The sequence below is a fragment of the Salvelinus namaycush genome, chromosome 26 (assembly GCF_016432855.1).
Source record: "Salvelinus namaycush isolate Seneca chromosome 26, SaNama_1.0, whole genome shotgun sequence".
Classification (NCBI taxonomy): domain Eukaryota; kingdom Metazoa; phylum Chordata; class Actinopteri; order Salmoniformes; family Salmonidae; genus Salvelinus; species Salvelinus namaycush.
Window position 1 is genome coordinate 25,896,033 of NC_052332.1, and position 26,658 is coordinate 25,922,690.

The window sequence follows — 26,658 nt, forward strand, 5'->3', positions numbered from 1 at the left end:
ATGATACTCTAATTTTCCCTATACCCATCACGAGGCTGCTACAACCTAGCCTAGGTGCACAGGTCAAAATACAAATTGGAGTAATCAAGGTGACAGACAGTGCCTGCATCTAGCTGATCTAGGGTGTAATCATTAGTTCAAACCGCTGCAAACGAGAATTTCTATTGGACAAATTCAGGTAGGTTTATTCCCGTTTCGTTCCGTTTGCTTCTGTTTAAGATACATTTTTCACCTGAATCGACAGAATTAATAGACCCCTGATCACCCGCACACACAGCTCACTTTCATAGCAGCCACATACAAACAGCATCATCACTTTGCTCGTTGTATAAATCTTTCTCGCTTCTATGCGCTCTCCTCCTCTCACCTTTTCCCTTCGCTTGTGGACTTCAGTGCACAACACTGTTGTCTGTGACCAGTTTTTAAAAAACTTTCCAAGCCAAAGCTTAATACCATAACCGCTAACCGCTTCACACAGCCTACATCGTTGTCACCATATTAGCTTACATCATAGTCAACATAGCTACTAGAAATAACGCGTTAGTAAACCCACTACACTCACACAGTACAGTGTACAGCAAGCAGTTTAGCAGTTACACCGGTGGGCCCCGGTGACAATAAAAAATAAAAATAAAAAACGAAAGCTTACCTAGACTTGGAAGAGTTTCAGTGTTGGATAGCCTTAGCCAGCTACCTATCATAAGTAACATTCCTCTCTGTTTGAGCCAGGTGTTTAAGTAGGCTAAATTAAATAGCTGCATTATCTAGCTGTGAAAGTATACAAAATATAGCTCTCTCTGCTGCTTCTCCTTATTTTTTAAAGAAATTCTTTTTTTCAAAACTGTTCAACTATTGTCTTTCTCTTTGAGTCAACTACTCATCCACATTTTATGCACTACAGGGCTAGCTAGCTGTAGCTTATGTTTTCACTACTTGATTCATTCTCTGATCCTTTGATTGGGTGGGCAACATGTCAGTTCATGCTGCAAGAGCTCTGATTGGTTGGAGGACGTCCTCCGTAAGCCATTATAATTACTGTGCACGTCTATGGTAGGGGGTGAGAACCATGAGCCTCCTAGGTTTTGTATTGAAGTCATTGTACACAGACGAGGATGGAAAATAGCTGTCCTCCGGTTACAACATGGTGCTACCCCAGAGTGTGTTGTTGAGGCTACTGTAGACCCTCATTGCAAAACAGTGCATTTTAATTTAGTGACGTGAATATATTTAATATAGTTTTATCTAAAAAAAAGGATAACTTTTTTAATGTTTCACAATTTTTTTTATTAAAGGAAATTCACTGAGTAGGATGGTCCTCCCCTGTTTTATTATAGCTTTATCAATGAATTGTAGTTCTTGAGTTATTACTGTGTTATTATACAATTTAGTGAGACTAAAAGGGCCTTAAATAACATAATTTGAAACTTTTATACAAACTTTCTTTACATATTGTTCCACCTACATTGTAGTGAACTGTCTGTACTCAGGGTGTTGCATTGAGTTATGATATATTATTATTTGAGTGCATTTTGTCAGTCATAGCCTGTTATGACTTTACCTGATTTATGTTAGTATACCTTAGTAGACATATTTGTAATATTTGTTGGACCTACATAAAGATGTTATATTTTTTTCTGGGAATAATATTGTATGAAAATATAAACATTTTCTCAAATCATTGAAACACTAATCATAGACTCTCTAATGTGATTTTAATTATGTACCCTACTTTTTGAGCATTGTACTGCCATAATAAATGTTTGATATTTTTGTATTCCTTTTGTTGTTTTTATTGTTTGTAATCGTTGGTCATTTTTTATAAGTAAATGGCCTACATTTCTATTCGCTATTGTTGGAAACGGCTTGAGTGACAAGTCCTGCGCTCTGCGCATTGGCTAGAGACGTTGTGACGCAAATATACCGCTGACCTGGTCTGGCCTCTGTTTCACCGGCACTGGAAGCGCGACGCACGGACAGTTGGAAAGAAGGAACCGACCTGCATCAGTTGGTACTATTGGCAGTCGCAATTTACAACATAATAACCGATCGAAACCTTAAAACTACCCGCAACACCAACCGTATGTATGTTTAATGTTGTTTGTTTTACGTAATTTAATACATCAGTGTTCGAGTGGCGCATGTCTTATTAATCATTCACCTGCATTATGTTGAAGATTTTGAAGGAAAAATACATCGTTAGGCCTACTCTTCTCAATTATATAATATGAATATTATGCATCCATTGTAACTTTAAATTGTAAAATTGGGAGAGGATTACAGTGCAAGTTTTGACCCTGTTAGAAAGAAATGTAGGTTAGGAGATGCCTGCATAGTCTATTCCATGATGCTCAGATGAATTGTGTGTTTGTTTAGAATTTTGTTTAATGTAAACGTCTTCAGGACATCGTAGTGCTACTGTCAAATGTTGGTCATGTGTGTGTTTTGGTAGCCTACTGGCATGATGCGCTGTTTAGAACCTGTGCTGAGACACGTTTTGGGCTCTGCTGTCAGTTTCTTGATTTGACACTCGCTCCATTTCACACGCCCTCCCCATCTTTCATGCAGACCCTATGTCACATTGTAACTCATGTGATGTCTTTCAGGTGTGCTGTGCGACCTAGAATGACAACCTCAAAGGCATTCTGAGACATTGTAACTAACTCACTATTCAGTCTAGTGCACTGGACACACATATACACAGTTTTCCTTCCACTGTTTGTTAACCCTTAACCTTTAAGCAGAGGAGGTGGTGACCAAGGAGACCAAACTCTGTCTGATGTACTATGTTGGGATAAATCTTCTGCTGAAATGACTGAATGTAGTTTGTTTAAAATTACCTTGCCAATTCCGTATTACCCGTGCTTACAACAATAATTTCCACAGAATATAGGCCAAACTGTTCTAATCTGAGCACCATAAGGATGTCTTTTGTACAGCCCTTTAACTGTTCATTACAGGAAAACAAACATTACAGAAACTGAAGAAAAAAAAGATTTTTTTTTTTGATGTCTTGATCTGTGTTCCACTCTACCACAGCCTATGATTAGTAGCCAGGCAAGCAGGGGTGCTGACTGGGACGCGGGGGGCATATCAAATATGCAGTGCAGTGATTAGTCATCTGCAACAACACCCTGTCAGCCTGCATGGCCCACTTTCCACATGAAATTCTCTCCTGGTATTTAACTTAATGATCTTATTTAAAGATGAGAGGCTCCAAGGAAATGTCAGTGCATGAATTCCAGTTCTCATGGATACGATGCCTACTGTATGAGATTAGAGAGAAACTTCAACTATTCTATGCCAAATCAGGAACAGCTTGTTGACAAGTGAGGATGTGTATTTCCCTAGTAAACAGATAAAGTGAAACACAGAGACACTTAGGCCTAGTTAAAATATGAGGTTTTTATGAATGTGTCTATAATGGATATTAGTACAGTTGTGGATAGGTTTTCATGGTGGAGATATTTGTTGACATGTTTGTTCGAAAACCTTTTGAGGATAAAGAGGATTTCTTTCAGCCTTTCCCTGGTCCTTGGCACCAGATGTTGCTGAGATTTACAGATTACACCCAGATGGGGTGTGAACGGTAGGCTGTGAAGGATAACACCTCTCATAAACAACACTCTGTACCCCAAAAAATGTAGCAAACAAACATTTTGCATTTAAAATCGCTTTAAATTTATTTATAGTGACTTGACCTCAATACGAAAATAAGCTTCAAAGCTCAAGATGAGACTATTTGGATGATTTAACAGAATTCAGAAAATGACAGGGGTTTTAAATTCTCCAAAAGTGCCAGGAGTAGAGTAGAGCCCAACCTCTCCAAATCTCTTAAAATGACTCTGAGCCTGCTCACTGTAATCCATGACACTGTTGTCATAGAAGGCTGAGGCTCAGAACTGTCTTTACAGGGAGGAAGCGCTAGCTGAGGGTTTAGGGGATGAGAGTTGGGCTCAGAAAACATGTTTGTGTGTGTGAACAGTATGTGATAGTCTGCTGTGTGCTTCCTCCTCCACAGCTGACTGAGTGAATCATGGAGCTCTAGCCCAGAGGCAGAGGATGTAGTAGTAGTGTGACTGACTATAGGCTCCAGAATTATCACGAGGCTTCATAGTATCATAGCCCATTTAATGCTCACCTCCTGTTTCAGGTGTTTTCTTCAGAGAATGGAGACTCTTGCAGTAATAACATCACCTCATGAGCTGAGAGAATGAACAGGACTGCTAGCCTATCAGGGGATACCCTGATCGCGTGTCACTTCCCCCTGGTGCAGCTCCCCCCCTGGCAGCTTCCTGTGCAGGCAGCTCTGTGCAGTGGCTCTGCCAAGAGGCCTGGTCGGCTGTGCTCCAGCTCCGTAGGTCTGACCCGTGCCGCCTCCCTCCCCGAGCAGGACAACCTCCACAGAGAGCCCTTCCACAGCAGCCTCAGACACATCTCCTCCAGTTACTGGAGCCTCAAGGAGGACCGGAGCGAGGAGGAGGGGGACGGGGAGGGAGGCAGCGACAGCAGCGGGAAGTGTGACTCTGGATCCTCACCAGAGGAGGCATCACAGATGACCATCTCCCAAAGACATAAAGAACACCCTGTAGTTAGAGGTTCTTTACGGTCACACAACTCCTTCCTCCCGAATGAAGGGGTGGAAGAAGATGATGAGGATAGTGATGGAGATAACCTGCACAGATACCACGAAGACCCTTTTTTTGTGCTGCAGCTGCATGGGAACTCTAACTGGGCCCTGAATAATGCTAGGAGGGGGTTCTCCAAACCTTCTAGCCAATCAGCCAGTCAGCAGAACAATGACAACAAGGGTAGTACTGTGTTGTTGGACTGTGGGGAGCAGGAGAGAGCAGTGGATATTGAAGATAATATGTTCACATGTGGTGATGAGGGCTACTGCTTCAGCTATGGCCAACCAAAATGTTTCCCTGAGTCTTTCTCTGAGGGTCATCTAGAGTATGTCACAGACTCCTCCTGCAACAGCTCTGATGGGGTTCTCGTCAACTTCAGCACCATCTACAATAAAAGTAACAACCCTGCCACCCCAAACGACCTCAGCTGCCCTGCAGTGCAGTCCTCCCAGCCAGCAGAGGGCTCTATATTCCTAAACCTGCACCCATACTCCCAGGAGTCCCAGGGGCCTCAGGCTGCTGGACCTAGTCAGGGGAGCCGAACAACCTCCTCTCCTCATGACGGGGGGCCTTCTGCCCCCTGCTGGTCACCACAGGCGCTGGACTCCAACTGTAACATCTACCTTCCCGATGCCCAGAGCCTCCTGTCCTCTCTGGAGATCTCTGACCTCACTTCCTGTCTCCAGAGCCAGGCCAGGCTGCTGCCCACAGGGACCACCCAGAAGTACTACAAGCTGGTGACTTGTGACCTCTCATCCCAGTCAGCCTCGCCTAGCCCGGCCGTGTCCAGCACCACCAGTGTCACTTCAGAGGGCCACTACGTCCTCTTCAATAAGGCCCGGGGAGATCAGGGCCAGGGGAACAAACAGGTATGCTTACCACAATAACGTACAGTATGTTTAAAAATGTCCTACATGTTTTGACTAATTTGTAAGATGTATGATGAGCAGAATTACTTTCGTAACGGTTGACTTTCCTAAACAAAGTTTTCTCCGTTTCTCCATGGCCAGCAGGAAGAAGGCTCAGACAAAGAAGGGAGGAGAGCTAGCCCATTGCACCGTTCTCGCTGTATGAGCTGGGACTCCCAACATGTCACCTCCTTCGCTGAGATTGCACACTGTAAGAGACATACAGACAGCTGTCAGAGCTCCAGCCACTCCCACACCTCCCAGGACCTGTGTCCCATCCAGGAGGCAGTTTCCCTGGGCCAGAAGAGCAGCCACTCCCCCCTACTCCTGAGTCCCAACCAAGGCAGTAGCACTGTGTCCAACCACCCTTCTGTGTCACCAGACCATGAGGCGGAGGAGGAGGGTATGAAAACAAGCCAGTCTGCATTTTTACATGAGTAATTGTGATTCAGCTGAAGCTAACCCTTGTTTTTTCCTATTTTGCAAACGTTCAACCCCCTGTCCTCCGTCTTTCCCCTCCTACTCTTAGGGGCGTGTTCATGGGCAACCCCTGTGGTGCGGTACAGTAAGGCTCAGAGGCCCAGCTCCTTGCCCATCCAGCCCTTCGTCCTGCTTCCCCCAGCGGGTAAACCTCAGAGCCAGCCCCTGGGCTCCCTGTTGGACCAGTACATCAGCCACAATAACACCAAGCCCAGCTCCCAGCCAGGGTTCAAGTGCAAAGGCAACAGACTCTTGACCCACCTGCGTCCTTCACCGCTGGGCAGCTATGGAGCCATCCTCCTGGAGGGCCCCTCTAGCTCTGATACCTGCTCCACCTGCACCCCCAGTCCAGAACACTTCCAGTCCAGACGCAACTGGACACACTCCAGTCCTTACAGGCCCTACAGTAGCCATGGCTTTACTTTTACCAGTCCAAAACAAGCTCACATAAGCACAATACAATCTAATACCGAACTAACCCAGGTTCATTCATGCCAGGACCAGCACTTTGCAGACCTAGACCAAAGCTACCCCAGCCCAGGTCAGGCCCACAGTAGCCCAAACCAGTCTCAACGTAAAGATTCAAACAAACGTAGCCAAGGCATGGCTCAGATCTGCCAAGATCTCATTCGCTGGTTTCCAGAGCAGAAGAGCCCCAGCCCAGTCCTCCTGACCCACAGCCCTGACTGCCCCATTGACTCCCATGTAGCAACCATGTCCCCCTCTGCCAGTCACACCCCTCATCCAGACCTGCTGGTGTCCTTCTCTCCAGACCCACCCTTACCGCCCCACAAGAGAAGCCCACTAACCTCAATACCTAAGGCTGGGTCTGCAGCTTCTCACTATAGCCGGACAGCTGCTCTCTCCTCAGTGGCCCATATGTCCTCTCTGAGCGCCCTCCTGCAGCCCCTGGTGTTGGCAGGGCCCAGTGTGAAGCAGCATCAACAACAGCACTGTGACTCCTTCAGCCTGAGTGACAGTTGGCCACCTGTGGAGTTCTGCCTGTCACCTGAAGCATCCTACGAGTCTCTGTCCATCAGCCATCTGCAGAGGAGAGGTGAGGAGGAGGAAGGGGCCTGATCTGTGTATAGGGGCTAGAGCATGGAAGATCTCATATATACTGTAGATTGGTGAGGTAGTCTATATGTAGGTGAGCATGTATGGGGTTGAGGGTGTTTTGAGCTAAGAGTATCTCATGTGGATTGTGTGATGTGATGTCAATGTATGAAGAGGATGTGTGTGGTAGGCAGACCAGTGTCAGTAATCTGAAGATGAAGAGTAATTAGACTCTTCTGAACAGTCATTATGGGAAACTGGAATCCTGCATTGTCTGTTACTCTGCAGAGCTTGCTGTAGCAGTGCCTTCAATACCCTGAAGGGGGTTTCTTTCAAACATGACCTATTTTTATCTTTCCCTGCACAGGATTGGCTGACACATCTAGTGTGTGAGAGTGTGCAAGCTCCAGTGAGTGTGTTGCAGTGGGTGCAGTGTTGTTGATACCCTGGATATATGATTCACAGAATTATGTTTAAAAAATGGTGCCACAATAAAGACACACATTTTTATAACCAAACAATATAAATGTTAATCACATGCTTGTATGCACATTGTCTTGTGAAAGCAAAACTTGCAAGGTGATGCACTGTCCGCTTGGCAGGGGAGAGCACTAGGCAGATTTAATATGCATGAAGATTGTACCCTGACATTTTAGAGAGAGCCAGACAAGATGGAGGAAGGGAGAGAAAAGGAGAGCGGAAGGGAGAGGAAAGGAGAGAAATGGAGTGAATGGGGGAGAGTAGCAATAGAGCATTGTATCTCTTACCCTTCCCTTCCTTCTTCTTCACCATGGTGGATGAATCATGTAGTCACACCCATCATCCAGACCTGCTGGTGTCCTTCTCTCCAGACCCACCCTTACTGCCTCACAATCATGAATCATGTCCAGTATCCCTGCACATTGTAAATGTACCATGTATACCAATGTGTCCCAACCCTGGTTCTGGTTAATGAATCAAAATGTGATAGTATTTTATGTCAGTCCCCTCAGGTATGTTGATAACCCCCTGCATGGTACAGAATAGGAAATGAGCCAACTCTTGATGGGCTTCTTCCCTCTTCATGTTTGTCCAGGTCTGCTGAAATCTGTGAGCTTGGCAGTGGATTTGATCATGGCTCATTTTGGCTCCAGTCGAGATCCTGGGGAAAAGGTACAATGCATCTGAGCTAAAAGCAATCTGAAAGGAACTAGAATAACCGGACAAATCACAAAAACTGACAGTAGTCCTGATAGGATGAATCAACCCCCATAAAGATATGTTATTATTTTAGTATTACGGTGTAAATATTGATCATGATATGATAATGTACCACTCTCTCCAGATGTGGCTAGGTACCACCATTGGTGGTCTTGTTCTGGAGCATATGTGTCCCACCATCCAGAACATTCTGCAGGATGGTCTCAGGGACCACAAACTGGACCTAATCATCGGTCAGCGACGCAACCACGCCTGGAACGTGGTGGAGGCCTCCACTCACACAGGTCAGAAATGCATGGTGGTGATGATAATGATTATGTGGGGTGTGGGGGGTTGTGGTAGGTTTGATGCTGATGATGCTATGGCTATAGTTGCTCATGGGGGTTGTAGTTTGATGGTCTCTGTTCCTGTCTCAGGCCCTACCACCCGGGTGCTCCACAGCTTGCTGTCCAAGGTGAGGCAGTGCTCCCTGCTGACCAGCCACTCTATGAAACTACGAGCCTTCATCATGGGCCTGCTCAAGTGAGTCCCTGTCAAGTCTCCGATGGTCTTTTTTAGTATAATATCACATTGTGTACTAATGTTGTGTATTGATTTATGAAATGTTATGATTGTAAAATGAAGGACTTATATTATCTCTTTTAGCCTGAGGACCTTGGAATTCTGGCTGAATCACCTCTACAACCAAAAAGGTGTTTAGATTAAAGGACAGGCTATTTTTTCCTTTTCTCCAAATTGTTATTAGAAAAAATTATGTTATTGAAACTTCCCTCTCTCATACGCTTTCAAACTCTCCTCTCCCCAGAGGTGGTGAAAGCTCACTACCATCCATGGGGTTTCCTCGCCATGTCGCAGGGGCAGTGTCAACCTCTGTTCCAGGAGCTCCTCCTCCTGCTGCAGCCTCTCTCCATGTTACCCTTTGATCTCAACCTGCTGCTGGAGCCCCGCCTGCTACACAACAGACAGCTCTGCTCTGAGGAACAAGCTCCACCATGCTCCACTTTTCTCATGACCAGTTGTCCCCTGTTGAAAGGAGACAGAGAAGACAGACAGGGGGCATATAGCTCTATGGATGGACCCAGGGAGAACAGCAGGCCAACAGGTGACCCACACCAGCTGGTACAGCATCTTCAGGGGTCCTCCCAGGTTTCAAAGGCCATGGGTCAGGAGAAGAGGGTGAGGCCTGTAGGTGAGTCTAGCAGGAGCCTGTGGTCAGCCGCTATTCCAGGGTGTTGGCAGAGACAACCTTCCCATGCGGAGAGGGTGGAATGTGGACAGATTTACAATCATGTCATCCACCCTGAGCCTCAGCAGGGGATGGAGGGGAGGAGAGAAGAGGAGACTTCACAGGAGGGCAGGAGGGAGGGAAGGGGTCCGGAGACCCCCAGGATGACGGCAGACCCACAGGATGATAGCCCTTCCCAGGGTGGGCTACGCTGGGCCAAGCTCTTTGGATCAGGAAGGGACCACCCCGCCAGGAAACAGAGGGCACCCCAAAACCCCAATGGGACACAGACCCAGAAAAGGTCAACATTTATGACTGAACTATGGCTAACCTGTTCCTATGTTGTTATTACAGTTGCTCCTTAATAACTGTATTTCTCTTGTCTTACAGGAGACCTTCACAGTGGCTGCAGTTGGACAGCTCTCAGCTGGGCCTGTTGGCCCATACAGTCTGGTCAGGGAAACAGCCTGACCGGAAACACCAAACATAGACCTAGTGGCCCAGGACCACAATGTAGAGGGGCAGGGAGAAGAAAAGATACACTACCAAAAATGTCAACTGCATGATCCTGAGTCAGTCTTATAGTGCAAAGTGTTACACACAGACACCTCAGCTAGAACACACTCACACTGATCAGAAAAGCACAGTAGACCATTTGTTACTGTCTGAGCATGGGTGATACATTTACCCAAATGTCATTTTAAGGCAATAACAACTCTCCGATGTTTAGTTATATTGTGCTTCTGTTCATCTGTCATGAATTGGGATTCATGGAATAGATTCTCCCTGTGCACCTGTCAATCAAACTGTGGTCAATGAGAGGCTCCACCTATGCTACAGTCTTGCCTTAGGATCTGAAAGCCTTGTGGACCATTCCAGACTCTCCATAAGAAACCAATTAGTATTTAATGGAACTGCATGCATACCATACAGTAGCATCCTATTCTCCTAATAGTATCAATCTGTCCTCTACCTTCCAACCCCTATGCCCTGTCTATTCTATGTGCGAATGGAATGTCAACAAAAAAATGCAGAAAGGCAATCTTTACTAGCCATGTTAACTAGTGCCAAATATTATGCCACTCAGCAGCCTTGTACAGTGGCTTATCTTCCAAAATTAGGTTGCCTTCATATTCAACTAGACAAAGTCAATACATGTTTGTGAGGTAATCCAGACTAGCATAGTAAGATTTCTGTGCATGTGTAAAAAAATATATATGTATGTTCAAGGAGTCATTAGGTGCTGATTTAATCCTACTACTTTGTGTGGTTCTTCTACCTACATCAATGTCCTAATATATTGTTTTTTATGATAGAGAAGTGGAGTTTTGTAAATATTTAGGTAATCAAATTTTAGATTTGTGGAACTGTTAGTCTCCAAATTGAGTGTGTTTGCACAATATTAAGCTATCATGGTGTGTTTCAGGTGTACACTGTTTTGATAGGCCAGTACTACTAAGCTAAGGAGAAAAATGAAGTTTGAAATGGCGTGACAGGAATGACTTGGTTATTATAACCTCTGCAATAATGTGAAAGTGAGTTTATCAAACCCCTCTCATCTTTCCTCCCCAACCTAACTGTCCTTACCCTACAACCTTAGAAGAATGTACCCTCTGAGTGTAAATTCCCTGTGACAATCAACCTTTGCAAATAAAGATAAATCAATAAGTTATCTTGTGACTTGTACTCCACATTCACTTGTAAAATAAATTATATTGCTAAATGTTCTGCTCATACAAAGAAAATTGGGCCATTATTATTTTTCACCCTGGGATGTACATAGTCCACAGACCAAAGTTTTGCTTTTTCACAGACGCTGTTATTTCAAAGTCCTTGGATTTGTCACTCAGTTCTCTACCCTGGTCCTTGTGATTGTCTGGTGAATGGTTCCTCCATTACTGGGCTCTGGCCTCAATCTTCCTCTGAGTGCCGCTCAGCCCCAGGGCATTGTGGGTAAGCTTCTCAAAGGTCTGGCCGTACCTGAACTTGTATCCTGTGGGCAGATTGACGGTGACTTGATTAAGATTTGATCTTGATGTGATAATATAATATGATCAATTATAATAATCAAGATGGTAGATATGGAGATTTCAGAGCTGTGTGTGAGGCTTGGTACTGTAGTGTTTTGAAGAAGTTAAGGCCCACCTGGAACATGGCCGGTGTAGGAGGGCAGAAGTCCCCGGTGGGAGGGGTAGACAGTGGGGATGGGGGGCAGGGCTCCTGATTCCTCCCCAGGGAGTTTCAGGAAGGTGGGGTCCCTCCTCATCTCCTTCCCAAACTGAACCAGAGCCTTGTTGGTGGTGATGGGGTAGCCCGTCCCAATCAAGAAGCGAGATTTGGGCACGTACCCTGTGAAACCTGAATACATGCCCAAATGGAAGATCTAGTCAATACAAAGGGACTCCTATACAGTTGATTGTGCTGCACACTAAAGCAAACACTATCACATGAGGTATTTCAAATGGTACCTCTGGCATACTGTACCTACCTGAGATGAAGTACTTGTGTGGACTGCTGTCTGCCATGAAGTACGGAGAGCCTTTGGGCTTCCAGGGGTCCATGGTCTTGTAGGGGGCTGGCTCTTTAGAGATGGCCGTCAGAGGGGTGCTCAGTCTCCGAGGCTGGAGGGGATAGATAGAATGACAGACAGACACTATGGTTGAGACAGAGAAGGTATTCAAGCTTCTGGCTCCTACCCACGGCCCTATCCCAGACTATAGACCTTTGATTATGAAAGGAGATTTTCTCCCATGGTATTGTGACATTTTTTATCATTCAATCAACTTCTGCGGGTGCATGGGATTTGTTGGATTATAGTCGGTGTGGTTTCGTTGCATCCAATGGCAGTGTCTGCGATAAAGTAATGCAATGAGCCCCTTGTGGATTTGACAGCTCTAACGCAGTTCCACCTCCGACACCACCAAAACAACGCTATATGAATGTCAATCTAATTGAATCTAGCCCATTACTGATCTGAATCTGTGGGTGGTCTATGATTGGAGTGGTCTCCAGGTTGTGCACCTGGCCTCGTTTAGACGGACAGTGAGTTATACATGACACTGACACAGGATCTCAGCATGGATTATTAAACAGGGATGACCCTGTGTGTGTGGGTGGGGCGAGCATGCATGCATAAGTGAGAGAGAGAGATTAGAGCATGTTACTTTAAACTCTGAGATGGTGTTGTTTCTGACAAGCGGTATTGCTGATGCCAGGCGAACCCTCTGCTGGTCCCGGTCAAACTCAGACAGGGCCTCGCGACACGTCTCGGCATACGTACGGGAGAAGTAGTTCTGGCTTTTGGGAACAAAGCCTGTAAAAGACACCAGAGTCAACACAATGCAAAACGTACTTTACAGAAGAGAAGGAGTTCTGCTTAATATATGAAAGCTGAGCAACGGTGTGTTTACCAGTGTAGCCCGGTATCATCCTCTCCAGATTCCTGCGTTCTCCATGGTGGCTCCTCCAGATCTCGTCCCGTGGGCCCGTGTCTGTCTCTGTGGAGGGGAAGCAGCCCGTGTGGAGGACCAGGCGACGCGAGCGTGACACCTCCGGAGAGGACAGCAACTTGGCGGTCAGCTGGCCGTAGGTCGTCCCCAGGTGGTACTTCAGCTGGGGGCAGTAACCTGCATACCTGAGGACAGAGAGGTGGTGAGGTATCTGACTAGATTTTAAACAAGGCTTTTTGGATTTATTCTCTGTCATGTTGACAGTAGTATAAATAATTGAAACCTATTACCATGTCCATATCAAAGTCGGGCTTTATTGCAATGAAAGGTGACTATGGAGCTCAGGTAGTTAGTTTGAGCTGTGTTGTGTTCCTTCATGTCAGCAAGTTCAGACTCTGAGTTGAACCTTCCTGGGTACCGTTGCCATGGGTGATGGCCTAGGGCACTGACTTGCTCTTTCTTCCTCAAGGACATTTCGTGTAGGTTTGTGAAAATGTCTATGTTAATTCCTTAGGCCTATAGTAGGCCGAATGTATGTTATGTGTAATGAGAGAAAGCGCGAAATAATCAAGTAAAAACGTATGCGCAAGCATAAAATCTATGGAATTACGCACGAATAGCCTACTCATTAATGCATAATTGAAAAGGCTAGAATGCAGTAATTTCCCTATACATAGCACACCATGTATGTAATACAAATAAAGCTTAATATTGCACACATCTAATTAGAGTATTTAATTAATTTAATTTAATTCGCAAATTTAATTGATTTGCTAAAATACAAAAGCAAAGCAGCAGTGTGAATTACCTACCCCGGTATGTAGTGCGGATCAGGTGTCACCAGCACCTTACTGAATTTTGGGGGGAATTCCTCCATGTTGACCGTACTGTACCTCAGAACCGGACTCGAGATCTGGGGCCGGGGGGCTGACAGTAACGCACTTTGTAGTGTTTGCGGATGGTTGTCAGGATGTGGACTGTGCGCAGAGATATGTCGTCAACGTCTAGACCAGGTCAAGGATCCATTATTCCGTCATTTCATTGTTGCCATTGTGAAGATCATCTGCTCGCCTTTTTCCCCCAACATTTTAAAGCTTGTTGTTGTTGTGTACTGTACTGTAGGCTACAGCTTGTTGCTTCATTCCGCAGTGGCAAATACGCACCGCCCTCACACATTCCCATGCACCTTATGGTCAAACAGGTGTCAAGTGTCATTTGACTTAACAAACCAGTCTATCCTTCCTAATAGTTATTTCACATATTCAATAGGCTTATTTTATATATTTTTTCTTATTCGATACTATAGCCAGGTGTTTTTTTGTTTTTTTTACACAAACCCTCCTGGTTTTGTTTTTTTAGCCATCTTACATGTTTCACCCACTTTTAATTATCAGATCTTACATTTGCCTATAGGAAAATAGATAAATACATGAAATTATGAATTAATTATTAATTTTGAAATAAAATTAGATATCTGAAAGGTTATCAAGTTTGTGGCATGAAAGTATACTGGTCTATAGCGACACCTGGTGAATTACAGCAGCATTGCAGCATTGGCTGGGATATTTCCTTGTGTAGAATAAAATAGTAACAGCTAAAAAGGTCGAACTTCTCATTTGTACTCCTCTTTTTTAACATCATATTCCAAAGTGAAAATTGCATTTCACATCATTGTTTACAGTACACTGACACAAAACACTGACACAAAACAAATAATAGTGAAAATCCTAATTTAAAATAAGTGATAGACTATGAGGCTATGCTTAAGCGGCTCAGATAGGACACAGCCTCTGGAGTTGTAGACTATGTACAAACCTAATGTTAAAAGCACTGTGTGTTTAACTAGTTCCACAGCCTTTTCTTAGGTAAGTTGCCCAAATAATAATTTCTAGTTGAATGAACATATGAGACAATTTGAGCAAAAACATTATTTTAAGTTGACTGAATTTGTCTACATTTTCTCATGTTGGAGCTAAGTTCAGGTAACACTTACTGAAAAGTTGAACTTTTTTTTTTTTTACAGTGTACAGTATGTCACACCTACCCACTCACACACAAGAGGTTTGGCATGTACTGTATAAGGTATTATTGTAAATGTCATAACAAGTATCATCTTATTTTTCAGGAAAAACATGGATGGTTCATCAGCAGCTAACTGGTTGAGAAGCCCCACAGTCAGTATGTGGGACTGACACATAGTGTTGCTATCACTTTGGCTTTGTCATGACTTGTTTCTGTCATACCTGAGTTTGATGGTGTTTGGTGGGAGGAGATGTGGTCTCAGGTGAGAGGGAGTCATAGTTCCCAGACACAGACCACAGAGATATGCCAGGGAACAGCCGTGCCCACGCAGCCCTCCACATGCATGCAGCATCACCGCTGTGACAGGATGGATGATAGATGACGAGGCATGTCATGAGGATATAGGCGGAACTTCAGGGATGTTTCAAATTCTATATCACAAACTCACTTCAGACTGTGTGGGCTTCTCTAAGCCCAGCTCTAATAACCAGCTCTGAGGCTTCTCTCCCTTCCTCCCCTCCGTCTGTGTCCATGTGTAATACAGCTATTGATCCTGTCTCAACTTCAATCAGGGACGAGGATGGACTCCCCTCTACCTCTCCTCCATGCTCTCCTGTCCTCTCTCTGCCATCCTTCTGCTCCTCTTCCTCCCTGTTGCTCTGCCTCAGGACCAGGGCTCAGGGGCACAGGGAGCTGGCTGTGGTCATACACCGAAAAGTGGAGCAGGCACTGCGGAGGACAGACACAAGTGGCAGGCGGCAGGTCCTGAGGCATGGAAACAGAAACGCGTGTCACGACGGCAGTGTCACATGGCTTCACTACCCTCAACACACTCAGTGACCCATAACCAGAGGGCAGGTCACAGGTCAGGGAGTGCTGGTCTGAGGAGGACAGTCAGTCTGTCAGTTGTGGATGAACAGGCCTCAACAGAGCTGCTGCAACACAGAGGAGGCCTCTCCCCACAGCACAACACTCTGCCTCCTCAGACAGACACAGAGGTGGGTGTACATTGAAAGGAGTTGTTTACTTCAATCTTATGATTCTCTGACTGTTTTCCTTCAAAGCAATCTAGTTTGAGACAGAGTGATCAATAGTGCCAAGTTTTTCCCCAAATCTCAACCAGCTGATTGTTTGGCAGTTTCTTTGTACATAGGACATCTTCAGTAGTCATTTGACATATTATTCACAAATGTATTGAACAAACATTCAAATTGGATTGTACCGACATGTTATTACGCCAAAAAATATTACGCAATATGCCGGACGGAAGTCCATTGTCATTTTCAAGCCGTGTATCGTCCATACATTTTTATGTTCCATGTCTGTTTTTACAGTAGACTGAAGGAAAGTCAGGGAGGTGTAAATGAGCCTTTACCCTTTATCACAGTTTACAGTTGCAACACACACAAACAGACACAGAGCTAGACAGACAGACACTTAATTACATTGTCTGAATCCCTTTGATGCCTGTGGGTTGTTATTGTTCATATTGTAGTGTGTCATACTGTGAACCAGTCTGTCCAGGTGAGCAGTCAGCCACTGGCATGAGTGGAATGGAGCCAACCTGGTGCAGTGCTGCCTAGGCAGATTGATTATGAGGGTGTTGTGTTGAGCAGTCTGCTGTGTTGTCCGTCACAGTTCTGTGTCAGATGGGAAGCGAGGGCAGTCCCATTGGGTCCTTTATTTAAATATATCCTTTATTTAAAGATTTTGGCCAAGATCATTTTGAATCCTTATACAAATTGTTAGTCTTCCGCCCCAAGGATTCCTCTTTTGTAATGTTATTATCCAAAGGTCATGTAGAGTCTAAATAGAGAATCATGTGGATAAAGCTTCTAATAAGTCAGTATTTGAGTTGATTTGCTGTGAGAATTGACACAGTCAGCATAACAGGTCATTATTAATCAACATTTGACCTGCTGTTTCTATCTGTATAGAATTCACAACACAGCCAGTGTGACTGCAAGGCTGCTGAGGAGGGTGGCCGCTCTGCCAATGAAAGACGACTTAATGCTAAAGATTATGTTGAGGACTTACCCTGCCAATCATTTAAAAATAATAGTAACGTGCATCAGCATTTTCGACGGAGGTCAGCATCGGACACAAGACTCATGATGGGATATCTGAGTGAGTGATCCTCCAATTTTACTTCCCACAGTGTACACTGGGAAATACTGAGTCATCATTGGTTATTTGGGTTGTAACTGAGTGTTGTGAATTGTGTGTGTTTTAGGAAAGGTGAAGTAAGAGTCTGGACGGCGGTACCTGAGTATAGAGGACCTGCTTGAACAGCCCAAGGATGACAAAAAGCAGGTAAAATTATGTAAACTAAACTCATGCATGTACGCACACACACGCGTATGCATGCGTGCACGCATACTCATGCACACAAGCATGCAGGTATGCATGGACACACTTGCACACACACTTGCTCAAATTGTACACACTCAAATAGACACAAATAATTAAGCTGTATTTTCGTATTTGTGTGTGTAGAGTATGTCTGTGTGAAAGTATGCTTGTGCCTATGTGTAAATATTTTTTGCATGAGTCTGTATATATGTCTATATTGACAACTATCTATGTGTCTCTCCAGGAGAAAGAAGAAGTAGGAAAGAAAGAGCAGGGAAGTAGGATTAAGACCTGGAAGCTGAAGATTGGCTCTCTGAGGGAGACCACAGAGAAAACCAGGTGAGACGACAGCGACACCTGGAGGAAAGTGTGTGTGGTGTCATGCTATGTGATGCTCTTATGAAAAAATATCCATGGCTGCTCTAACGTGGCAGCCAAATGGGAATGATTCACTGTTGCATAAATAATGCACAGTGTGCTCAGAGGAGCTGGGAAGTGCACATACTTAGCCTAGGCATCTGTTCATGAAAATTCACTTGGACCCATCCCATATGGCCTCTGTTTACAATCACTCATAGGCTCACTGTGCATTGAGGAATTATGTTTTAAGACTTACATATTCCATCCGTGCAATCTTTAATAGTTCTGGTGGAGGATTTTTCTTCCACATAAAGCCAACAGATTCATTCATCCGTGGAGAAGGCTAGCGGGCGTCGGTTGAGACAGCTTTTCAGGAGAAGGAAAACTGTGCCAGAATGAGAAGAGCAGAATATTCCAACATTACATTCATTGGTTCTAAGTAACATTCCTCTGTTAAGACTTGGAGAAGGAGGATACATACTGTAACACTTTTTCCACAAAGCTGTGTATTCACAGGACGCCAATCTATTTAGTCATCTCAATTTATGGATATTGGTGTTTATTGTCTCCTGCTACATGTATAGTTATTTATACTCAGGTACCATATATATTTTTATATTGCAAGTTTATGCAGCCAATAACCAATGTGTTTTTATGTATCGTTGATGTCCATCAAGTACATTAGCCATAGGATATGATTATATAATGTTTTAAATTAAGTAATGCCAGTGCAATGTACAGTATATATATTTCACCACTTGTCCATGTCTGTCGGTATCCCCACGTCTGCAACAGGATGTTTATTTTTCACTTTTGGTTTATATAGTCTTTTCAGGAAACAAAAATAATACGTGTCTTCAGTAGTTAGAGTAAGAATAAATGAAATATAATAATATATGAATGAGTATGTATATGTGTGTGTGTGTATATATGTATATATATATAATGTGTGTGTGTGTGTGTGTGTATATATGTGTGTGTGTGTATATTTATGTGTGTGTGTGTGCATATATATATATATATATATATAAAACACCAGTCTCATTGTCAACAGTGAATAGGTGACTCCGGGATGCTGGCCTTCTAGGCAGAGTTGCAAAGAAAAAGCTATATCTCAGACTGGCCAGTAAAAAGAAAAGATTAAGATGAGCACAGACACTGGACAGAGACACTGGACAGAGGAACTCTGCCTAGAAGGCCAGCATCCCGGAGTCGCCCCTTCACTATTGACGTTGAGACTGGTGTTTTGCGGGTACTATTTAATGAAGCTGCCAGTTGAGGACTTGTGAAGCGTCTGTTTCTCAAACTAGACACTCTAATGTACTGTACTTGTCCTCTTCCTCAGTTGTGCACCGGGGCCTCCCACTCCTCTTTCTATTTTGATTAGAGCCAGTTTGCGCTGTTCTGTGAAGGGAGTAGTACACAGCGTTGTACGAGATCTTCAGTTTCTTGGCAATTTCTTGCATGGAATAGCCTTCATTTCTCAGAACAGGAATAGACTGACAAGTTTCAGAAGAAAGTTCTTTGTTTCTGGCCATTTTGAGCCTATAATCGAACCCACAAGTGCTGATGCTCCAGATATTCAACTAGTCTAAAGAAGGCCAGTTTTATTGCTTCTTTAATCAGAACAACAGTTTTCAGCTGTGCTAACATAATTGCAAAAGGGTTTTCCAACGATCAATTAGCCTTTTAAAGTGATCAACTTGGATTAGCTAACACAACGTGCCATTGAAACACAGGAGTGATGGTTGCTGATAATGGGCCTCTGTACGCCTATGTAGATATTCCATTAAAAAATCTGCCGTTTCCTATTTTTGAAGATCAAGGGGTGTACAATTAATTGGAATGACTGGAAATTTGACAGACTCTGTACAAATAAAACAAGTAAATTATAGCCTAATGCGATTCATTATCTGTAGTAGAAACCAATGGGTTAGAAGAAGCCCACATAACCAACCCATAAAGTAAAATGCAACATCCATTTATGGCCTGCTATGTAAGTGCTAACTTTGATTTATCCTGCAATAGCTGTTAAATTGGTAATATACATTTTTGTATTATTATAATGCCTCTTAATTTGCAGGTTGACATATAATGGGACGAGTCTTGTCATTTAGGCAGAACTGAGTGATTTCTGCTGGATGGGCCAGCATCAAAGTCAAGTGTGCTAGCCAGCTAAACCTGCACCTCTTTTTCAAGGGGAAAGTCATCTAAAAGTTACCTGCTGAGGAGTATTTTTGTAATAATAATGTATTTGTTTTTGCTCAATCTGATTGGGTGAGCCTAGCAGGGCCTGGCTCCCTGCCTGTGTCCAGCCAGGCTCACCCATGCCTATGCCCCTGCAACAAGCAATATCTAGACCCATTTTTTTTATTCATGAGACATTTATGAATGTAACCATGTAACCATAACAGAGATTTCTTCATCCTTACACAATCTTGATTGAAGCCATGATCGAATTTGTGCTCCTCTTATTGGATTTCCACTCCATGACTACCCCAATTGCACTTCATCAGTCTTCCAGGAAAAGCTGGTTTTCTTCCACAAGAAAAGGACCAATTTATTTACAGTAACTGAGACAGGTCATCAGCACGCCAAACAACTGTGTGGGAAAATGTATAACCAGTTCATCATAACAATTACTCCTACAAATTTGGTTGACAATTTCGATACCTTTTGGAAACAAAACACATTTTATAAGGAGGATGGGATCCACCCAAATAATTTGGGTTCCTGGATCCTTTCACAGCACTATAAGGCTGCGTTGAGACAATGACTTATCAATGACCCAAACCCAGCTCAGTTAATCCACACCAATGTGTCGCTGAGACATCATAATGCTTTAGCAAATGTATATTATGCCAGGGGCATTGTGTCTACCAATGTAAGTAACCTAATTTATGTCCCTCTAACTGCCCTGAATGCATCTGCTGATCCTACAGCTATTGTATGCAGCAATCATGTCGATGAACCAGACTTATGCTGTTAGCACTGAGGTGGTGTGCCCTAGTAGGAAGTCCACTGTGTACAGCTCACCCTGATCTAACATAACTAACATGAGAATATCTACGTCTACTAAGCTTCCCAGTAGAGCAATGAAAACAATCAAGCATCCCAGAAAAGTGCTCAAAACACCTAACGTGAACATACAGTACCAGTCAAAAGTTTGGACACACCTCATTAAAGGGTTTTTCTTTATTTTTACTATATTCTACATTGTAGAATAATAGTGAAGACATCAAAACTATGAAATAACACATATGAAATCATGTAGTACACTCTTGGCATTCTCTCAACCAGCTTCATGAGGTAGTCACCTGGAATGTATTTCAATTAACAGGTGTGCCTTGTTAGAAGTTAATTTGTGGAATTTCTTTCCTTCATGCATTTGAGCCAATCAGTTGTGTTGTGACAAGGTAGAGGTGGTATACAGAAGATAGCCCTATTTGGTAAAAGACCAAGCCCATATTATGACAAGAACAGCTCAAATAAGCAAAGAAAAATGTCAGTCCATCATTACTTTAAGCCATGAAGGTCAGTCTAGAACTTTGAAAGTTTCTTCAAGTGCAGTCGCAAAAACCATCAAGCGCTATGATGAAACTGGCTCTCAAGAGGACAGCCATAGGAAAGGAAGACCCAGAGTTACCTCTGCTGCAGAGGATAAGTTCATTAGAGTTACCAGTCTCAGAATATGCAGCCCAAATAAATGCTTCAGAGTTCAAGTAACAGACACCTCTCAACATCAACTGTTCAGAGGAGACTGTGTGAATCAGGCCTTCATGGTTGAATTGCTGCAAAGAAATCACTACTAAAGGACACCAATAATAATAAGAGACTTGCTTGGCCCAGATACATGAACAATGGACAATAGACTCGTGAAAAACTGTCTTTTGGTCTGATGAGTCCAATTTTGCGATTTTTGGTTCCGACCGCCGTGTCTTTGTGAGGCGCAGAGTAGGTGAATGGATGATCTCTGCATGTGTGGTTCCCACCGTGAAGCATGGAGGAGATGTGATGGTGTGGGGGTGCTTTGCTGGTGACACTGTCAGTGATTGATTTAGAATTCAAGGCACAATTAAACAGCATGGCTACCACAGCATTCTGCAGTGATACGCCACTCCATCTGGTATGCGCTTAGTGGGACTATCATTTGTTTTTCAACAGGACAATGACCCAACACACCTCCAGGCTGTGTAAGGGCTATTTGACCAAGAAGATGGAGTGCTGCATCAGATGACCTGGCCTCCACAATCCCCCGACCTCAACCCAATTGAGATGGCTTGGGATGAGTTGGACCGCAGAGTGAAGGAAAAGCAGTATAAGTGCTCAGCATATGAGGGAACCCTTCAAGACTGTTGGAAAAGCATTCCAGGTGAAGCTGGTTGAGAGATTGTCAAGAGTGTGCAAAGCTGCCATCAAGGCAAAGGGTGGCTCCTTTGAAGAATCTAAAATCTATTTTGATTTGTTTACACTTTTGTGGTTACTACATGATTCCATATGTGTTATTTAATAGTTTTGATGTCTTCACTAATATTCTACATTGTAGAAAATAGTACAAATAAAGTAAAACCATTGAATGAGTGACTGTGTCCAAACTTTTGACTGGTACTGTATATAGCTTAAGAAATAAGGTTCATGAAGTTAATGACTTGCTAGTAACAGATGACATTCATATTCTGACTATTTCTAAAACTCACTTAGACAGTACCTTTGATGATACAGTGGTAGCAATACAAGGTTATAACATTTACAGAAAAGACAACTGCCAGTGGTGGAGGTGTTTCTGTTTATATTCAGAACCACATTCCTGTAAAGATTAGAGAGGATATCATGTTAAATACTGCTTTTAGGAATATGGCTACAGGTTCATCTGCCTCACCTAAAGCCCATTCTTGTGGGAAGCTACTATAGACAACCAAGTGTGAACAGTCAGTTTCTGGATAACATGTGTGGAATGCCTGATAATGTATGTGATATCAACATAGACATACATTTTCTGGGTGAATAAAAAATTGACTGGCTTTAATCAAGCTGCCCACTCAAGAAAAAGCTTCAAACTGTAACCAGTGCCTGCAACCTGGTTCAGGTTATCAGTCAACCTACCAGGGTAGTTACAAACAGCACAGGAATGAAATTATCAAACATGTATTGATCACATCTTTACTAATGCTGCAGAAATGTGCTTGAAAGCAGTATCCAGATCCATCGGATATAGTGATATAGTAGCCATATCTAGGAAAACCAAAGTTCCCAAGGCTGGTCCTAATATAGTGTATAAGAGGTCATACAAGAAGTTTTGTTGTGATTCATATGTTGCTGATGTAAAGAATATATGTTGGTCCGTGGTGTGTAATGAGGAGCAAACAGACGTTGCACTTGACACATTAATGAAATTGCTTATCCCAGTTACTAATAAGGATGCACCCATTAAGAAAATGACTGTAAAAACGGTTAAATCCCCATGGATTGATGAGGAGTTGAAAATGTGTATGTTTGAGAGGGATGAAGCCAAAGGAATGGTAAGTAAGTCTGGCTGCACAACCGATTGGCAAACGTACTGAAAATTGAGAAATAATTTGACAAAACTGAATAAAAAGATGAAACTACACTATGAAACAAAGATAAATGACATAAAGAATGATAGTAAAAAGCTTTGGTGCACCTTCAATGAAGTTGTGGTGAAAAAGGCAAACTCAGCTCCATCATTCATTGAATCAGATGGCTCATTCATTACAAAACCGACTGATATTGCAAACTACTTTGATTTTTTTCATTGGCAAGATTAGCAAAATTAACAATAATTGTAATTTTGAAATTCGTAAAGTTTTTGGAAGAGTTGAAAAAAATATTGTTGTTTATCAACAATGACAAGCCACTTCGGTCTGACAACTTTGATGGAAAATTACTGAGGATAATAGCGGACGATATTGACACTCCTATTTGCCATGTCTTCAATTTAAGCCTACTAGAACGTGTGTGCCCTGGAGGGAAGCGAAAGTCATTCCTCTACCTAAGAATAGTAAAGCCCCCAATCAGCCTGTTACCAACCCTTAGTAAAGTTTTGTAAAAAATTGTGTTTGACCAGATAAAACCAGATAAATATTGATGATAAAAAGATTGTGGGAGCTGTTTTGTTAGACTTCAGTGCGGCTTTTGACATTTTCGATCATATTCTGCTGCTGGAAAAATGCATGTGTTATGGCTTTACACCCCCTGCTATATTGTGGATAAAGAGTTACCTGTCTAACAGAACACAGAGGGTGTTATTTAATGGAAGCCTCTCCAACATAATCCAGGTAGAATCAGGAGTTTTTTGTTGAAGGAATTCAGTTGTACAACTGACTAGGTATCCCTCTTTCCCTTTCCCCAGGGCAGCTGTCTAGGCCCCTTACTTTTTTCAATCTTTACTAAAGACATGCCACTGGCTGCAGTTAGTTTCAGAATGGGTGGCAAGGAATAAGTTAGTCCTAAATATTTAAAAAAAACTAAAAGCATTGTATTTGGGACAAATCATTCACTAAACCCTAAACCCTAAACCTCAACTAAATATTGTAATAAATAATGTGGAAATTGAGCAAGTTGAGGTAACTAAACTGCTTGGAGTAACGCTGGATTGTAAACTGTCATGGTCTAAACATATTGATACAACAGTAGCTAAGATGGGGAGAAGTCTGTCCATAATAAAGTGTTGCTCTACCTTCTTAACAGAACTATCAACAAGGCAGGTCCTACAGGCTCTAGTTGTGTCGCACCTGTGGTCAGCTGCCACAAAGAGGGGCTTAGGAAAATTGCAATTGGCTCAGAACAGGGCTGCACGGCTGGCCCTTGGATGTACACAGAGAGCAAACAATAATATGCATGTCAATCTCAAAGTAGAGGAGAGATTGACTTTATCACTACTTGTATTTGTGAGAGGTATAGACATGTTGAAAGCACCGAGGTGTCTGTTTAAATGACTAGCACACAGCTCACACACCCATGCATACCGCACAAGACCTGCCACCAGAGGTCTCTTCACAATCCCCAAGTCCAGAACAGACTATGGGAGGTGCAGATTACTACATAGAGCCATGACTACATGGAACTCTATTCCACATCAGGTAACTGATGCAATCAGTAGAATCAGATTTTAAAAACAGATAAAAATACACCTTATGGAACAGCAGGGACTCTGAAGCAACACAAACATAGGCACAGACACATGCATACATACGCACTAGACACACAAACACATGGATTTTGTGTTGTAGATATGCGGTAGTGGAGTATGGGCTTGAGGGCACACTTAGTGTGTTGTGAATTCTGTAATGAATGTATTGTAATGTTTTTAAAATTGTATATCTGCCTTAATTTTGCTGGAACACAGGAAGAGTAGCTAATGGGGATCCATAATAAATACAAATATAAATACAGATGATTAACAATGTACCGCTTATTGTTGACAGTAAACAGTACATTGTTAATCCCATGTAGAGGAGTTATTCAGATGAACTGAGCTATAGGGATTTTACTCCCTGCACCACAAGGCAGAGAGATGGTGTGACTTTAAAGAAATGTAGAAACATATTAAATCATCAACCTATCGACTTTTTATCATCCTGTCTAAATGACTGAACATCCATAGCCAGTTCAGAACAAACAGCAATGTGTTTTTTTTATTTTTTATAATTTGTTTATTCTTTATTTACCTCGGTTGAGGGGATAGGCCTCCCCTATAGCATTCCCATGTAAAGAGATGTCAAACACAAACACATCCGAACAAGAGAGGGGGAATAGGATTTACAGTTCATACATAAAATACATTTATTTGCCATTTCCCTGCTTTCGTCTGCAAGCGGTGTCCTTCACGATCCATTTGACCCAGACAGCATCCATCTGTAATATTAAATCTAGAGATACATCTGTGTGGGGTTGTATGTATGCGAGAGAGAGAGGAGAAGGGTAGGTGGAATAGAAGAGGCAGGGCAGGGTTAAGTCATACCAGTTTGGCCCCTGCCTAGGTCTCTACATGATGCCACAGGAGGACAGGGGGTTGGCGATCTGGCAGGTGCAGGCTGACTGGCAGTACTGGCGCACCGTCTGGTAGCAACTCCGGTCGGCCTCCCCTCCCCACTGCACCGGGCCGTTGGGGTCAGAGGGCAGCCGGCTCAAGATGCTGGTGTTGATGGCCAAGGCAGCCAGCCCATAGTCTGTGAACAGCACCGTCTCACGCCTGCACGTGGGGCACGAGATGAACTTGTACTTGGGGCAGGACTCGTAGAGGATCTGCAGGCACTCCTCACACACCGAGTGTAGGCAAGAGAGGATGCGAGGGCGCTTGCCAGTAAAGTTGTAGGTGTGGCCGCAGGTGGGGCAGTCTAGGGGTTCACAGGGCATCACGGGACCCGAGGAGGAAGAGGAGGTGGAGGAGGACGTTGAAGAAGAACGCAGCACGTACTGGTTGACTATGACGTCCTCCATCTTGTAGTGGAACTGATGGTAGCAGATCTCTGCGGCGCTGGCTTTGCGCTGGGCCAGGTAGCTCTCCCTGCGGCCCATGGGGGCTGGGGGAGATGAGACCATGGGTCTGGTAGGGGCCAGGTCAGTGCAGGTCACCTCCATTGCAAGATCCCTGCAGGTCATGTCCAGGGCTAGGTCACTGCACGCCTGATTGACTATGATCTCTCCCTCTCCCCCTCCGTCCCATGCCACCCGCAGGGGAGGGGCGAAGCGAGGTTGGGTGACAGGCACCGGGCATTCCCGGGGGAACTTCTCTGACTGGATAATCTTGACGGTATCCATGGGGATGGTCACAGGCTGTCGCCTGAGGCAGGACATGGACATTAAGCGTATTTGGGTGTCTGTGTCTTTTTTTAAGAGGGGGTGCTGTGGCTGGTTTAGCGGGCGATGCCCCTGGCTTGAGCTGGGAGTAAGTCGGGGCTCTGAAGTGACCTGGGGGTGTCAAAGTCAGCCATTAGAGGGGACGTGGGGACGTATGA

At 43.7% G+C, this 26,658-nt stretch overlaps 2 protein-coding genes across 2 annotated transcripts; both read right to left on the reverse strand.

The window, feature by feature from the left end:
• Positions 1-11,392: 11,392 nt before the first annotated feature.
• Positions 11,393-13,823, reverse strand: LOC120021018 (protein FAM166B-like). Its single transcript, XM_038964677.1, has 6 exons — positions 13,759-13,823; positions 12,908-13,131; positions 12,662-12,810; positions 11,986-12,118; positions 11,643-11,855; positions 11,393-11,490 (listed from the first exon to the last, which is right to left on the reverse strand). The coding sequence occupies exons 1-6, from the start codon at positions 13,821-13,823 to the stop codon at positions 11,393-11,395; spliced, it is 882 nt and encodes a 293-aa protein (XP_038820605.1).
• Positions 13,824-25,684: 11,861 nt separating this feature from the next.
• LOC120020914 (RING finger protein 208-like) lies at positions 25,685-26,658 on the reverse strand. The gene has a single exon (XM_038964535.1). The coding sequence runs from the start codon at positions 26,501-26,503 to the stop codon at positions 25,685-25,687; it is 819 nt and encodes a 272-aa protein (XP_038820463.1). The 5' UTR covers positions 26,504-26,658.

Coding starts and splice junctions, on each gene's coding strand:
- LOC120020914 (XM_038964535.1), bottom strand. CDS start 26,503: ATGTCCATGTCCTGCCTCAGGCGACAGCCTGTGACCATCCCCATGGAT.
- LOC120021018 (XM_038964677.1), bottom strand. CDS start 13,823: ATGGAGGAATTCCCCCCAAAATTCAGTAAGGTGCTGGTGACACCTGAT. Junction 12,811..12,907: donor GATGATACCGGGCTACACTG/GTAAACACACCG, acceptor TGTCTTTTACAG/GCTTTGTTCCCAAAAGCCAG. Junction 11,856..11,985: donor ACACAAGTACTTCATCTCAG/GTAGGTACAGTA, acceptor GCATGTATTCAG/GTTTCACAGGGTACGTGCCC.